Raw genomic sequence first — 13,266 nt, forward strand, 5'->3', positions numbered from 1 at the left:
GCTACCATGAACTCCTCCTTTATGTTTGTGAAAAACCTCCTCCGCCAAGCACGTGACTGCTCGCTTTACCCCAGCTCTCTTCCCCACGCCACAGGCAAAGCCCTTTCTCCTCTGTAGCTCTACAATAAAACCAGGCTGGTTTTGTTCCTGTCCCCGCTGGAGGGGATGCAGCACTGCTGTCTGTGTTGATCAAGCGTGGGAGAGGTACCAGGCTGGACACTTTTTCAGCACAAGCACTGATCCATGAAGGGAGCGATGGGACCTAAGTCCCAAGCTGACGGTAGGCAGCCTGCTCAAAGGGCTCAAAGCTGCCTGAGGAGCGCTGAGAGAGCAGCTAACAACGGCAGGCAGCACTTGGTTCTGACATACGATGGTCTTGGCCAGGTCACCTCGCCCGGCTGGCCTCACTCTCTACAAGCAGTCGCAAAGCCAGTCCACTTCACCCAAACCCCACATCCTTCCTTCCCAGCCAACGCTATGCAGAGAAGACAATTCTCCAGAGAGAAGAGCCCACCATCCACTCACTGGGAAGGATTGGTGGTGATGCTGAGATCCCAGAGTCTAGGCAGACCCACCAAAGAAAACACTCTCTGCCAACAAGCCCTGTGAGAAACAGGGCAGTAAATGGAAATGTTCTCATTCCCTTTTTTCACATCTCTCGGAGAACAAAGGCTGAACTAATTCTGTCTGAAAAAGAAAACGTGTCATAACTGATGCAGGATCTGCCCCCAAACAATCAAATCAGACACAGCAGGGACACCGGCAGCAGGCAGAATGAGGCAACAGGAGGAAAGGTGGGTTCATGCAGCCACCCGAGAGCATCAGAGGTCTGACTTGGTTTTCTCTTGCCTACAGCACTGAGCATGTCTTGGAGCCTGGCTCTTCAAGCACTCAGATCTCGCTGCCTCCCTAGGACATACGCAGCAGGGAACTCCAGTTAGTGGTCAGGAAGCAGCAAGAAAATATTATGATGTTATTGTAGGTCATGGATCCATATCTAGGGCTTGCAAGTCACAACAGGAGCAGCTGACAGTGTGCCCTTTGCCTCTGCACATCTAAGAACCAGCGTGTCCCTGGACTCCAGCCACAGCTGTGGGACTGAGCTGGTTCCACTCTGGTCATTGGCCAGAGGTGCAACCGTCACTTCCTTTCTCCCCACAACGTCTCCCCATTGAACATAAACATCACTTCGGGGGGAAATATCAGAACTGCTAATCACACTTCGCAGTCTGAATTCACTTTCCACCTCATGCCCCTCTCTCCCACAGAGCTCCCACAGCAGCCCACAGGGCTGCACGCAGGAGATGACCATGCTGCAAAGGTGGTCCAGGCTGCTTGTAAGGACGTTTCCGTGAAACTCCCTGATTTTGTAGGTTTCTTAAGTGTACAAAGACATCCCCAGCCTGGTTTACCCGGTACAGGAATGCTGCGGTGGGCTGCATGCTGGAGATGCTCACTTCAAAACCCAGACATCCTGAATCTTAGGAAAGTCTTAGTCCTTGTGACCCAGAGGCTCACAGGAGATACCCTCCTCCTTCCCAAACTCACAAACCAGCTTCACGTCAGAATAATTAAGACATGCAACATCAGGAGGGATCACAGAGTCCTAAATGAGTATAGCGTATGGAAAAAAAGGGTTTAGAGTCTATATTTAAAGGACAAAAGCTCATCAGCAAAGGAGCCGCTCACCTTGACATCACTGCTGCCATGCAACAAGACCATGGCGTCATAGTGACAGCCCTCTTTTCTAGTCTCTCTCTCCTCATCTCACCTGCCCTTCCAGCCCAAGGTGAGATTTTAGCTCCCTGGGCAGAAACCAGCTTGTATTTCACATTGACAGACACTCAAGTTTATCACAAATGCAAAGACATCTGCGCTCTGACATTCACAGCCAGGGCTGGCTTCAGCCTTATGCTTCAAAACTGCACATTCGTGAGTTATGGAGCCCAGGATTAGAGAAGAAGCGGAGATTAGGACAATAAAATATCACTAGCCCTAGCAGCAACCAGCGCATTCCATTTTCTGTCTTTAATTTGCCTTGTTGGAGATGTTAGATTGTGCCTTTGCCTCTTTGCACCCCCCACCCCACCCCAAAGTAAAGCTGAAATAACCATGTGGTCGCTGAATCCGTGCTTGGCAGCCGGACAGCAGTGGCCTGGGGACTGCACTGCCTGGTTGTTGCTTGCTCTAGAGTTCAAGGAGCCCAAGTGCCCCAGCAAGGCAGGACCAGGTTATTTATTCACTGCAGACGCCGTTACCTGTCACTATGCACGTGAATTTAGCATCAGAGTCCTCGGACACAGACCGGGATTTGATAGTGGTTTCAAATAGCGGCTGGGTTTCCTCCGTCAGCTGTGAAATGATTGCGCAGAAGGTGCTCCTGGAAGATTCAAGAAGCATTTCTTAGAGATCAAAGCACTAGGGGAAAAAAAAGGGTCGGCTTTCTGTCTCATTTTGGAAGCTGTAAGCGCCCTCCTCCCCTCCCATCACCCTGTACTTGGCTGTTCTCCAGTCCAGTCCCGGGGCTGGTGTCTGACTGTTCCCTCAGCCCTACGGTGTCATTGGAAGTCTCATTTGGGAGACGCTCCCTTTGCCTCAGCCTTTACGGCTACCTGGGTAATGAATGTAGAGAACCATTTTAGCGCTTGATTACACCGCAATGTTTCTTTGCTCAAGGCAAGACCCTTCACCTTCCCGGCAATGCACCGTCACCGTGGCGTTCTGTTCACCGGGATTTGTTTGTGAAGACCTTACATGTAATTTCAGGCCGAGGGTGACCTGAACACAACAGCCTCTGCTGAAAGCTTATCTAATTCCAAGTTGGACCTTCATTCAGATGGGGCTCTTGGAAGGGAAGAGCATCTTCTTTCATTTTTCCCTCTGCAATTAAAACACCGCACATTTACAAGAGGAGAGAGGACCCTCAGGTCTCAAGTGTAAGGATCTTAAGAGAAATAGCAAATGCTGCAAGAGAACTGGTAGCTGGCAGCATTGCTTGTATTGCTTTCAGCAGTGAAAGACATTCCTTAAAGAAGAGATCAGCCTCCGGAGACGTGCAAGAGGTGGAACAGTCCCCTTGACCATTCCTGACACAGCTCCACTCAGAGCAGAAGGGCTCACAGTCTGTGGAGAGGGCTCAATGAGGAGGAGCCTGGCCTCACCAGCGTTTCCCTGCTCACAGGCAGGATGCTGGTGCTCACAGGCAGGATGCTGGTGCTCGTTACTTGTGCTCTACCTGCTGATGAAGTGGACTCCCTCAGGGAAAACACCACCACCTCCACACTTAGCATGGACCCAGCAGGGTCGGGAGTGCTGACAGGCTCTGCATGTGCAGCTGAAGGTGCCAGGGTAGCTCCAGCCACAGTAACTGCCTGTTTCATCCACCTGGAGAACTTACCTGGAGGCTGCTGTGCTATGAGATTCACTCTGGCTTCCTGCTAGGATGGGTTTGTAAGAGATGCAAGGACGTGAATCCCCAAGGAACAAACAACTGGGATGAGCTGGAGTCTCACCCATCTTCCAGGAGCTTTGTGTTGGGAACGGTGTGGGGCAGGGACAGCAAAGGGGACTCATCTACAGACCAAGAGTTGTAACCATTATTTAAGGTGTTCAAGGCTGGGCTGGATGGGTCTTTGGGCAACCTGATCCAGTGGAAGGTGTCCCTGCCCATGGTCAATGCCAAGCCCTGGCAGAGGCTGCCCAGGGCAGGGGTGGAGTCCCCATCCCTGGAGGGGTTCACAAAGCTTGTGGCTGTGGCACTTGGGGACAGGGTTCAGTCGGCACAGGGGGTCAGGCTGGCAGCTGCGCTGGATGAGCTGAGAGACCTTTTCCAGCCTCAGTGATTCTATAGGTTTATAAGGTCCATTCCAACGCAAATCGTTCCATGATCCTATGATTATATATCCAAACACACATGTGGGATGGAGTACAAAAGAGATGCCACAGCTCAGACTCGTTTTTGTGGAAACCAGTGGTCCCCAGAAGAGTGGTCCTGGCAAGGAACTCTTCATGCAATGCCAGGAATGGGCTGTGGGAGCCAACAACTCTTTCAAACCAGAGAAACCTTTCCATCCTCCATCCCCAAGAGAAGAAACTCCCATTTCCAAAGAGCAAGGCAGGCAATCAATCCGGTCCCAAAGCAGTTACTGGTGGGGCTGGGATGGCCCCTTCCATCCCTACCCCCAGACCAATGAATGCCTTTTAGATCCACATATGGAACTTCCCAAGCATCAGTGAACACTTCATACCCCAGCAGGAGAGCAAGCGGATCAGCATCTCACAAACAGTGATGCACACACACACAGTGACACTCAGGACCCAGTTTAGTCCCAGTACCGTGCCGCCGGTACCAGCAGGCAGCACTGGGAGTAAGTCTGGTCCCTTCAGTGCAAACCCCACAGGCGGGTGGAATACAGCAAAGGCTACTGAATGGTTTCGGAACGCAGGAGCTGAGGGCTCCACGGGCACGGCAGATGGATCAGGGGGGACCTGCCCAGCACAGGCTTGGCAGGACGCCCTGGAAGGTCCATTCAATCTTCCAAAGAAACCATTGTCCCAGTCACAGGGGAATTAGGGACTGCGGCACCGTGGGGCTGTCAGCCGTGAGACTTGGCCAATTCCAATAGCTTCCTGAACCAGTGATTCAGAGCATTCCAGAAATCTAAGAAAAAAAGGCAGCCGTTCTTCCTCTGCGCCTTCCTGACCTGCATCTTTGTTGCAGGAGAAGGCCTGGAGCCTAGGAAGGGGACACCATCAATTCAGTAGCCTTTTCACATTAAAGAGGGATTTCCATACAGTTTGCAGGAAAAGGGCATTAGAGAAACTATTCCTCTTCATCAGGATTTGCTTTTCCTGCCTTTCTGGGGGCAATCTCACAGCTATTGGGGTGTTCCCCCTGCTCACCCACTCCTCTACCATGATCCCAACTGATTTCCAAGTGTGTTCTTTTGCCAAAGGCAAAGTTCAGCCATACGAATGCGCTTCAGGGCAGAGTCCAAATGTGTGTGGAGCTTCACAGTGAAGCAAAGGGTGGCTGGGGGAGAGGAAAATTTCTTCATTGACAGTCTGAGGGCGGGCACATCTCTTTTTTACCATCCGTGATTCTATGATTCAGCCTTCCAGTACAGAAAGGGGCTCCAGGGAAGCTGGGGAGGGGCTCCTGGTCAGGGAGGGCAGGGATAGGATGAGGGGAATGGCTTTCGGCTGTGAGAGGGTAGATGGAGATCAGATCTTAGGCAGAAATGTTTTGCTGTGAGGGTGGGGAGGCCCTGACCCAGGTTGCCCAGAGCCGTGGTGGCTGCCCCATTCCTGGAGGGGTTCCAGGCCAGGTTGGATGGGGCTCGGAGCCCCTGAGCCAGTGGGAGGTGTCCCTGCCCATGGCAGGGGGGGGGGGACCAGATGGGCTTTGGGGTTCCTCCCAACCCATTCCAGGATTCCATGATTTTAATGTCTCTGTATGGAAGTCTCACTTTAATATCAAGAAGGAGTCGAACACCCATCTTCGGGCTAAGGAAGAGGAATATTTCTTGCACCCCGACACCAGAATTATGGTGAACACTCACTTGGGCTGCTGCAGTTCAAGCACGCGTTAGGGATCCACTCGTGCAGAACAAGACTGTTAGCTCATTTCAGGCTTTCTACTAATTAATTAGTACCAAAGCATTACAGATTAATCACGTGCGGTCAGATCCAAGACAGTGTTTGGTCAGAGCAGTTTAATGCAAGATCATTTTACCTTCCTAAGCTGGAGGGAGCGAATCTGCTAAGCAAAAAACAGCATACAACCCATTAGAGAGAAGCACTGAAAGAGCCGAAATAAACAAACCGTTACAGCGACGTATTAAGGATGAGTCGTTTGGCAGAGGTCAGAGTTCCTATTAAAAGAAGGTACAGCTGCCTTAGGCTGGCTGCCAGGACGAAGCAAGCCACACGGTCAGTTGGAATCAGAGGCTGTAAAAACGAAATGGTCATTAAGGGCAGAGATCGAAGTGTAAGGACGTTTATTACACAAGAGGCTTCTGAGAAGCAGCACCCGAGCCTTCCATGCACCGCGCAGCGCTGTGCTCAAAGCAGGCAGCTCCCCCCGGCACACGCTGGGTTATACGGCAGGAGCACAGCCTGCTGCCAGCGAGCAGGTGGCCTGAGCTGGCCACCCTCTGGCCAGCCCTTTGGAGAAGCTGAGAACTCCCTGGGCACTGCATGCCGCTTCCCAGCCTGCCAACCAAACCACTGCGCTTGGGCGAGACACTGACAGAAAATAAAAGAAGGAGACTTTACAAAGATCGACAGGTTCCCTTGCTTCAGAGAAACAGGGTATAATGTTAATAAACAGTAAAATCCAACACCCAAGCCCCACTCAAGGGACATCCAGATGAGCTACTTACCAGCGGCTCTCCCAGAGGAGTGGCTCCAGGGACGCACGTTGCAGCCAAAGGGCCGCATTGCCATTTTGTGGCTGTAGGAATTGACCTCTTGGCATTGACCCCCGGCAGTCAGGAGCGGTTCTTGACCCTGAGCTCACTCATGCGACAATCAGAAGCCTACAACTAACCAGGTTCCAGCTGCTCCACAGCACAGTAGCTCAGAGATTTAACCCCAGTGAGACACGTTAGCGGTGCCTGCGCAATGACCTCCCCATAGAGCCCCAGCAGGGACAGCAGTGTAGACATCCCTGTGGGATGGGAGAAGTTGGACCCCCACAGACCAAGACTCCTCAACCCGGTGCTCCTCAGACCAACACTGAGCAAACAAACTTCAGTGTTTTGTGATGCTGCTTCAGAAGACAGTAGGAAGAAGCAAGAAAGAAGCACATCTTCAGGTCTCCCACCAGAACAAGCACATCCAGAAGGCAGCAGGACTTCAGGTCTCGCCCTGAAAATGCCCACAGAGGATCTCTGAGAACTGCTCCTGGAAAGGAAGTTGGAGTGAGGTGGGTGCTGGGTTCTTCTCTGAAGGAAAAAGGGAGGGCATGAGAGGAAATAGCCTCCAGTTGCACCAGGGGAGGTTTAGACGGGATAATGGGAAAAATGTCTTTATGAAAAGTCTGGCGAAGCCCTGGCCGAGGCTGCCCAGGGCAGGGGGGGGAGTCCCTGTCCCTGGAGGGGTTCACAATTCGTGTGGCCTGGTTCAGTCAGCATGGGGGGTTGGGCTGGCAGTTGGGCTGGGTGAGCTTGGAGTGCTTTTCCAACCTCAGTGATTCCATGATTCTATGATTCTACAAGCTGGCCCTGAAAATCCAGGTTCAGTTATTTGTTCCTGTTTCCCTGGACCATTGGAATTACACCTCTCTACCTCCTACCAGCTTCAGTTCTTCTTTAGATTCTGTTCTATCAGAGGCTTCCAAGCTCCTTCAGGCATTTATCATCTCTTAAGAGGTTTCAGGCCTTCAACTACTAGAATTTTCTTGGAAAACTGAGTCAATCTTCCCCATTTTCCATGCCCTTGCCAAACTTCAGGCTAGCTGTAAGGGCAGAGGCAGAACATCACCACTCACATTTTTTGTTCACTAAAAACATTGCTCAAATCGATGGCCAACGTTGATACGTCACCCCACTGGTACCAAAAAGGTAACTTAGATTTGAAATCCAGCGCCTTTTCTAAGCCCTCTCATGCAGTCACTGCTTGGAGTTCTTCTGTTTCTGTATTTCTTCTTCCCAAGATCATATCCTCCTATGGAAGTTGACAAGAGCTCAGGAGACCGTCGAATAGGCTTCTCAGTGGTTCCATCCTCACATGTACAAGCTCACAGTCCGCTTGCAGTGCAAGTAAGTAAACAGGGAAACATGGCAAGGAGAGCAAGGCTGAGCTCCCTAAGCTATGCTTTGATGGAAACAGCATGGCAGAGGCGCTCCTTGGAAGAGCCCACGGAAACCTGGGCAGCCCTGCCCCGAGTGCAGGATGGCCCCGGCAGTGCCCTACGGAAACTCCCCTGGCTGGCACCCTGACCCGTGACATTAACGGGCATGGTTTGCACATGTGGACTTCCAAGTGTAAGATTTCAGATGAACTTATCTGCCTTCAAGGTGAATACTACGGAAGACAAACACAAACCACACTGAATGTCTTCTCAGCTCTCAGAACCCAACAATTTTCAGCCCAGAAAGCAGCCGTGTCCTGGGCTGCACCCAGAGCACTGGGACCAGCAGGGAGGGAGGGGATTCTGCCCCTCTGCTCCACTCTGGGAGACCCACCTGGAGCCTGTGTCCAGCTCTGGAGTCCTCAGCACAGGGAGGACATGGAGCTGTGGGAGCGAGACCAGAGGAGGCCATGGATACAATCTGAGAGCTGGAGCACATCCCGTCTGAGGACAGGCTGGGAAAGTAGGGGTTGTTCAGCCTGGAGAAGAGAAGGGAGACCTTAGAGCAGCTTCTAGGGCTGAAAGGGGCCCCAGGAAAGCTGGGGAGGGGCTCTTGATCAGGGAGGGCAGGGATAGAATGAGGGGAACAGTTTTTAGCTGTGAGAGGGGAGATTGAGATGAGATCTTGGGGAGAAATGTTTTGCTGTGAGGGTGGGGAGGCCCTGGCCCAGGTTGCCCAGAGCAGTGGTGGCTGCCCCATCCCTGGAGGTGTTCCAGGCCAGGTTGGATGGGGCTTGGAGCCCCTGATCCAGTGGGAGGTGTCCCTGCCCATGGCAGGGGGTGAGACTGGATGGGCTTTGAGGTCCCTTCCAGCCCAAAGCATTCCATGATTCTATGACTTAAAGGCCAACAATGAAGCTTTCACAGATGTATGGTTTGACTTCTCTCCTGCCGTGCGTCCCGCTGCTTATCGAGCACTCCATGCACGCCCAGACAGAGTGTGTTTTTGTTCCGTACACCACGGCAGTCGTTATCGGCAGCGATGTGACAGAGCAGCTCTGAGTGTCATGGAGTTGAGCAAGACACATTGCTGTTTCACAGACTGGAGGGTGGATGCATCAAACCTTTGCTTGTCAAGGTCATACACCGAATTGATGGTGGGGGTGGACAAACCTGGCATTCTTCCTGCAGGTGATTTAGGGCTGGAATTCATTAACAGAGAAGTGGAAACAGTAAATTAAGTTACACATTCCCGTGTCAGCCTCTGCAAACCCTGAAGACAGCTCAGATACTTGTATTTTAACTTGGAATTCCTGCTGCCTTTATGGTCCCAGCTGAACTGGGAGCGAGTCAAGAGGTGTCAAGGAGTGAGAAGGGACAAAAGGAAGCAAAGCAAGAACTGAACCCAGGAGTCGAGGTGCCTCCCCAGCACCATGTGCAGGGGATGATCCCTGCCCTGCTCCTGCTGCCACCCCATGGCTGAGCCAAGCCAGGTGCTGGTGGACTTCTTGGCCCATGGATCCATCCTGGCCAGGTCCCTCTGCAGAGCCACCCTGCCCTCCAGCAGATCCACACTCCTGCCCAGCTTGGTGTCCTCTGCAAGTTGACTGAGGGAGCACTCGATCTCCTCATCCAGATCATGGATAAAGACACTAAACAAGGCTGTTACTGGTGCCCATGTGCTGAGGAGGAAGCTCCTCTGAATGAAGGAAGCTGCACACGCTTTTCAGGAACTCCGCACTCACGTGTTTTCAGCCCACTTTATTATAGTAACAGATCTTTCACCTTCATCTGATATGATATTATGTGCAAAGCAGGAGGTACAAGATGGGGAATGGTTTCCAGCCAGAAGAGCCAGGTGGGAAGGCTCTCCTGAGCTCAACTGCCACCACAGTGGCAGACAGTGTCCAAGAAAAGATCGGAGCAATGTCACTCTACTCTAAAAATATCTCCCTATGATGAAGCCGTGGCAGGAGACAGATATTTAAGCCAGGAGGCAATACTGCACTGAGAGCGAGGAGCAGACATCTGCATCAGGTGAGGTGCAGATCGCTTCCAACAGAGGCGTTTGCCCAAGACGCAGATGAAGCCTCTGCCATAAGATCTGACATAAAACTGCATCTCAGGACAAGATGTTCTCCCGACCCAGCTGGTTCTTACAAAAGGGTCACCTGACACACCCTGAATACTCTAACAAAGGGATGAGGTTCTCTCTACAGCCGTTTTCAACACCTCCGTTCTCCTGGCACCTGCAGCACCATCTCTGACAAACACTACATGTCAAGAAACCACTGAAAAGTGGTTTTGGAATCAGCATCCTTCAGCTGACACAACATCCTTTGCCTCTTGTAGGATCAGGCAGACATTCCCATGTCACCATCCCAGCATTGCACTTCCTACATCTTCAGGGATGGATGGAGAGAGCGCACAACTATTCCAGTTAAACACACTTGACGTAGAAAGCCAGAAAAAGAGAAGCCTAAAAACCCCACACTGTCTTCTGAGCAGAAGATTCATTTCTGCTTTCCAAGCAGCGCAGTGGCCTCCCACCACAGCTCCGTGTTCAGATCACTTGTCCCGAGCTTCTGTTAGCTCCAGCCTCACCAGATTCAGCCACGCTCGTTAAAGTGAGCTGCTGAATGCTATCTGCCCTACGCATGTCGCTTATCTTGCTTTTCAAGTCCTCTCAGGCAAGCTCTCCAGATGTTCCTGGATTTAATTTGTGTCTTGTACTTATTTTTACCAATCTGAGCCCCTTTAAGGCATCGACGCTTGGTACTCTGGGGATGGATTATGCATAAATCAGCAGCAGGAGAGCGGCATGCTCACTCTGAGAGCTTACAGTATTCCAAGCAACTTCCAGGCTTTATTTCAAACAACTAACACGATCACCCACACCTTTGCCTTCGCTGGCACCTTGCCTTGTGCTCTTAACCTCAGCCAGCCGCTGCTGACGTGTTTAGCATACCTTCTTCTGCCGAACAAAGCCTTGTTGGTGCCGCAGCCCCCCCGCCAGAGGCCATTCATGACCCAGGAATGCCGGTCTCACCGCTCCCATATCTACATTGTAGAAATGCTTTTTTGGCAACAAGATAAGGCAGGGGGCAGCGGGCCCCTTGCGCCGCGGCCGGTGCCGATAACACAACTGTCTTCATTACAATGAAGGCAGAAGGTCAGTGTGTGTCCTGCATGCAAGAGTAACTCCAGAGGCTCGTGTCCGTTGGGGTTTCGTGGCACCACAGTCCATTTTGTGCTATAAAATGATGTGCAACATGGACAGTAACCACAAAAGCAGTCCCCTTTTCTGGGAGGCAAGGGGCTGACCCACCACAACCAAGCTGTTCCAGCCACCGCTTGGCACCTCCACCCTGGAGAAGACCTCTGGGGAGGGGCAGGCCATGCACCCAGGCCTTGTCCTGCTCAGCCATCGCTCCACTCATGGGCCTGGGTGCTGCCTTAAGGGCTGGGTGTCTACCAGCCTGCTTCTCCCCTCTTCCTCACACCTTGGCCCCCATCATGGCCCCTTGGACCCCGCCATGGCCCCCTCGGGCCCTACCAGGGCCCCACTGTCCCTGCCATGGCCTCCATAGTTCCTACCATGGTCTTCTTGACCCTGCCATGGCACCATTGACCCCTGCCATGATTTCCTTGTTCCTACCACAGCCCCATTGACCGTGCCATGGCCCCATTGTCCCCTCTGTGTTCCCATTGACCTTGCCATGGCCCCATTGACTCTGTCATGACCCCCTTGACCACACCATGGTCCCATTGACCCTGCCATGGCCCCCATTGTCCCTGCCATGTTCCCTCAGCCCCCCTAGCCCTGTCCCTCCACCCTCACCTGTTCTGGGGCCGGATGCCCAGCAGGTAGCTGCGCCGGTCAGGGCGTGATGCCCACGCCGCATTCTCAGCCTCCTCGGCTGTGCTGCCCGCTGCCCACCCGGAGAGGCCAGCGAGAGCTCGGCGGGATGAGCCCATGGCGGCGGCTGGGCTGCGGCTGCCCCTGCCCGCCGCCGCTGCCCTCCCTGTCACTCAGCAGTGCCATTTATAGCCGCCCCACACATGCTGCTGTCACTCAGGGGCGGCGGCGTGACGGCATGGACGGCGGGGCTGGCCTTAAGGGGCTGGAGGCCAGTGGCTGGGGGATCAGCCTGCCTGGGAATGGGGGATCAGCCTGCCTGGGGATGGGGGCTCATCCTGCCCTGGGAATGGGGGTTCATCCTGCCCTGGGGATGGGGGATCATCCTGCCCTGGGGATGGGGGCTCATCCTGCCCTGGGGATGGGGGCTGGGGACTCATCCTGCCTTCGGGCTGGGGCATCATCCTGCTGAGACAAAACTTCTTTCAGCACCCGCTCTGTGGTTCTTTTCTTGCCGGGGCCTGGCATGGCCCTCTGCTCCCATTCTGTCTGGAAGCGCCTCTCTCAATGCTCAGGTTTTGAAGCCCAAGCCAGCCTGCACAAAGCGTCCATCCTGGGTAGCAAAGCTTTCGTCCCCTGCCTGCAAACCCCGCGCTGATTCACAGCGAGAGTGGCAGATGGTTTTGGACATCCTTCCCTTTCCAGCCCTCAAGCATCCCCATGGGCTCCTTCCCTTCTGAAATCACAGGTGGCTTCTGCCCCTCTGCTCTACTCTGCTCTGGGAGACCCACCTGGAGCCTGTGTCCAGCTCTGGAGTCCTCAGCACAGGGAGGACATGGAGCTGTGGGAGTGAGGCCAGAGGAGGCCTCGGACATGATCTAGTGGGAGATGTCCCTGCCCATGGTAGGGGATGGGACTGGATGGGCTGTGAGGTCTCTCCCAGTCCAAACCATTCTATGATTCTACAATTCCTCAGGCTGCACAAGAGCATCAAGCCACAACTGCCTCTCTCCATCATCCCAAACACCGGCCTACCCCCTTCCACACTGCCACTGAAGGCATTTGGGAGAGACATCCCTGGTGGTCTGGCTTTTCCTTGGTCAACCTCCATCATCACTATTGTGAAACCCACTGCTGCAGCCTCAGGGGGGGAGGAATATCAGCAGGTGAGCAAGCTGCTTCTCAAGGTGATCCATGGTTCCCTCATACTGAAGTCCTGGGGAGAAGCCAGCCTGGTGGGAATTGGTCTGCCATGGGCTTGGAAATCCATCATCGGGGCGCCCCAAGTCCTGAGCTTCATCCCTGTTGGCTTTGTGTCACACTGTGACATTCCTCGTGAACAAAACCCAGTCGTGCCTCATCCACCCTTTTCACCAGAGCTCCAGCTCCTTTCCACGTGGTCCTCCCATCTCCTGGAAGGTGGCTGAGTTCTGCTTCAATGACTCTTGAGTTTGTAAATGAAAGTCACAGTATGGAGACCTGACGTTGACGCCGCGTCGTTTCCCTGCAGCAGCCGCTGTCCCAGTTCTGCCCAGGGCCTGAGGGGCTTGTGCAACCTCTGGGCGGGTTGGCCTGGCGCCACTTCCCCCTTGGCCCTCGTGATGCCCAGGCG

The 13,266-nt window shown here is 53.4% G+C and overlaps 1 protein-coding gene across 4 annotated transcripts in view; it reads right to left on the minus strand.

Moving 5' to 3' along the window:
* Window positions 1–11,817, minus strand: part of ALPK3 (alpha kinase 3) — a 28,185-nt gene extending 16,368 nt beyond the window's left edge. The window contains exons 1-3 of one of the 4 annotated variants that reach the window (XM_054077530.1): window positions 11,637–11,817; window positions 5,735–5,758; window positions 2,259–2,380 (exon numbers count right to left, since the gene is read on the minus strand). In XM_054077530.1, the coding sequence (XP_053933505.1) occupies window positions 2,259–2,380; window positions 5,735–5,758; window positions 11,637–11,773 (283 nt within the window). In that variant the 5' untranslated portion in view covers window positions 11,774–11,817. Of the gene's footprint in view, window positions 1–2,258; window positions 2,381–5,734; window positions 5,762–5,824; window positions 5,950–11,636 lie in introns of all 4 variants that reach the window. The other 3 variants (XM_054077529.1, XM_054077532.1, XM_054077531.1) reach the window with 3 other exon arrangements.
* Window positions 11,818–13,266: the final 1,449 nt, after the last annotated feature.

The sequence above is a fragment of the Cuculus canorus genome, chromosome 12, assembly GCF_017976375.1.
Source record: "Cuculus canorus isolate bCucCan1 chromosome 12, bCucCan1.pri, whole genome shotgun sequence".
NCBI lineage: Eukaryota > Metazoa > Chordata > Aves > Cuculiformes > Cuculidae > Cuculus > Cuculus canorus.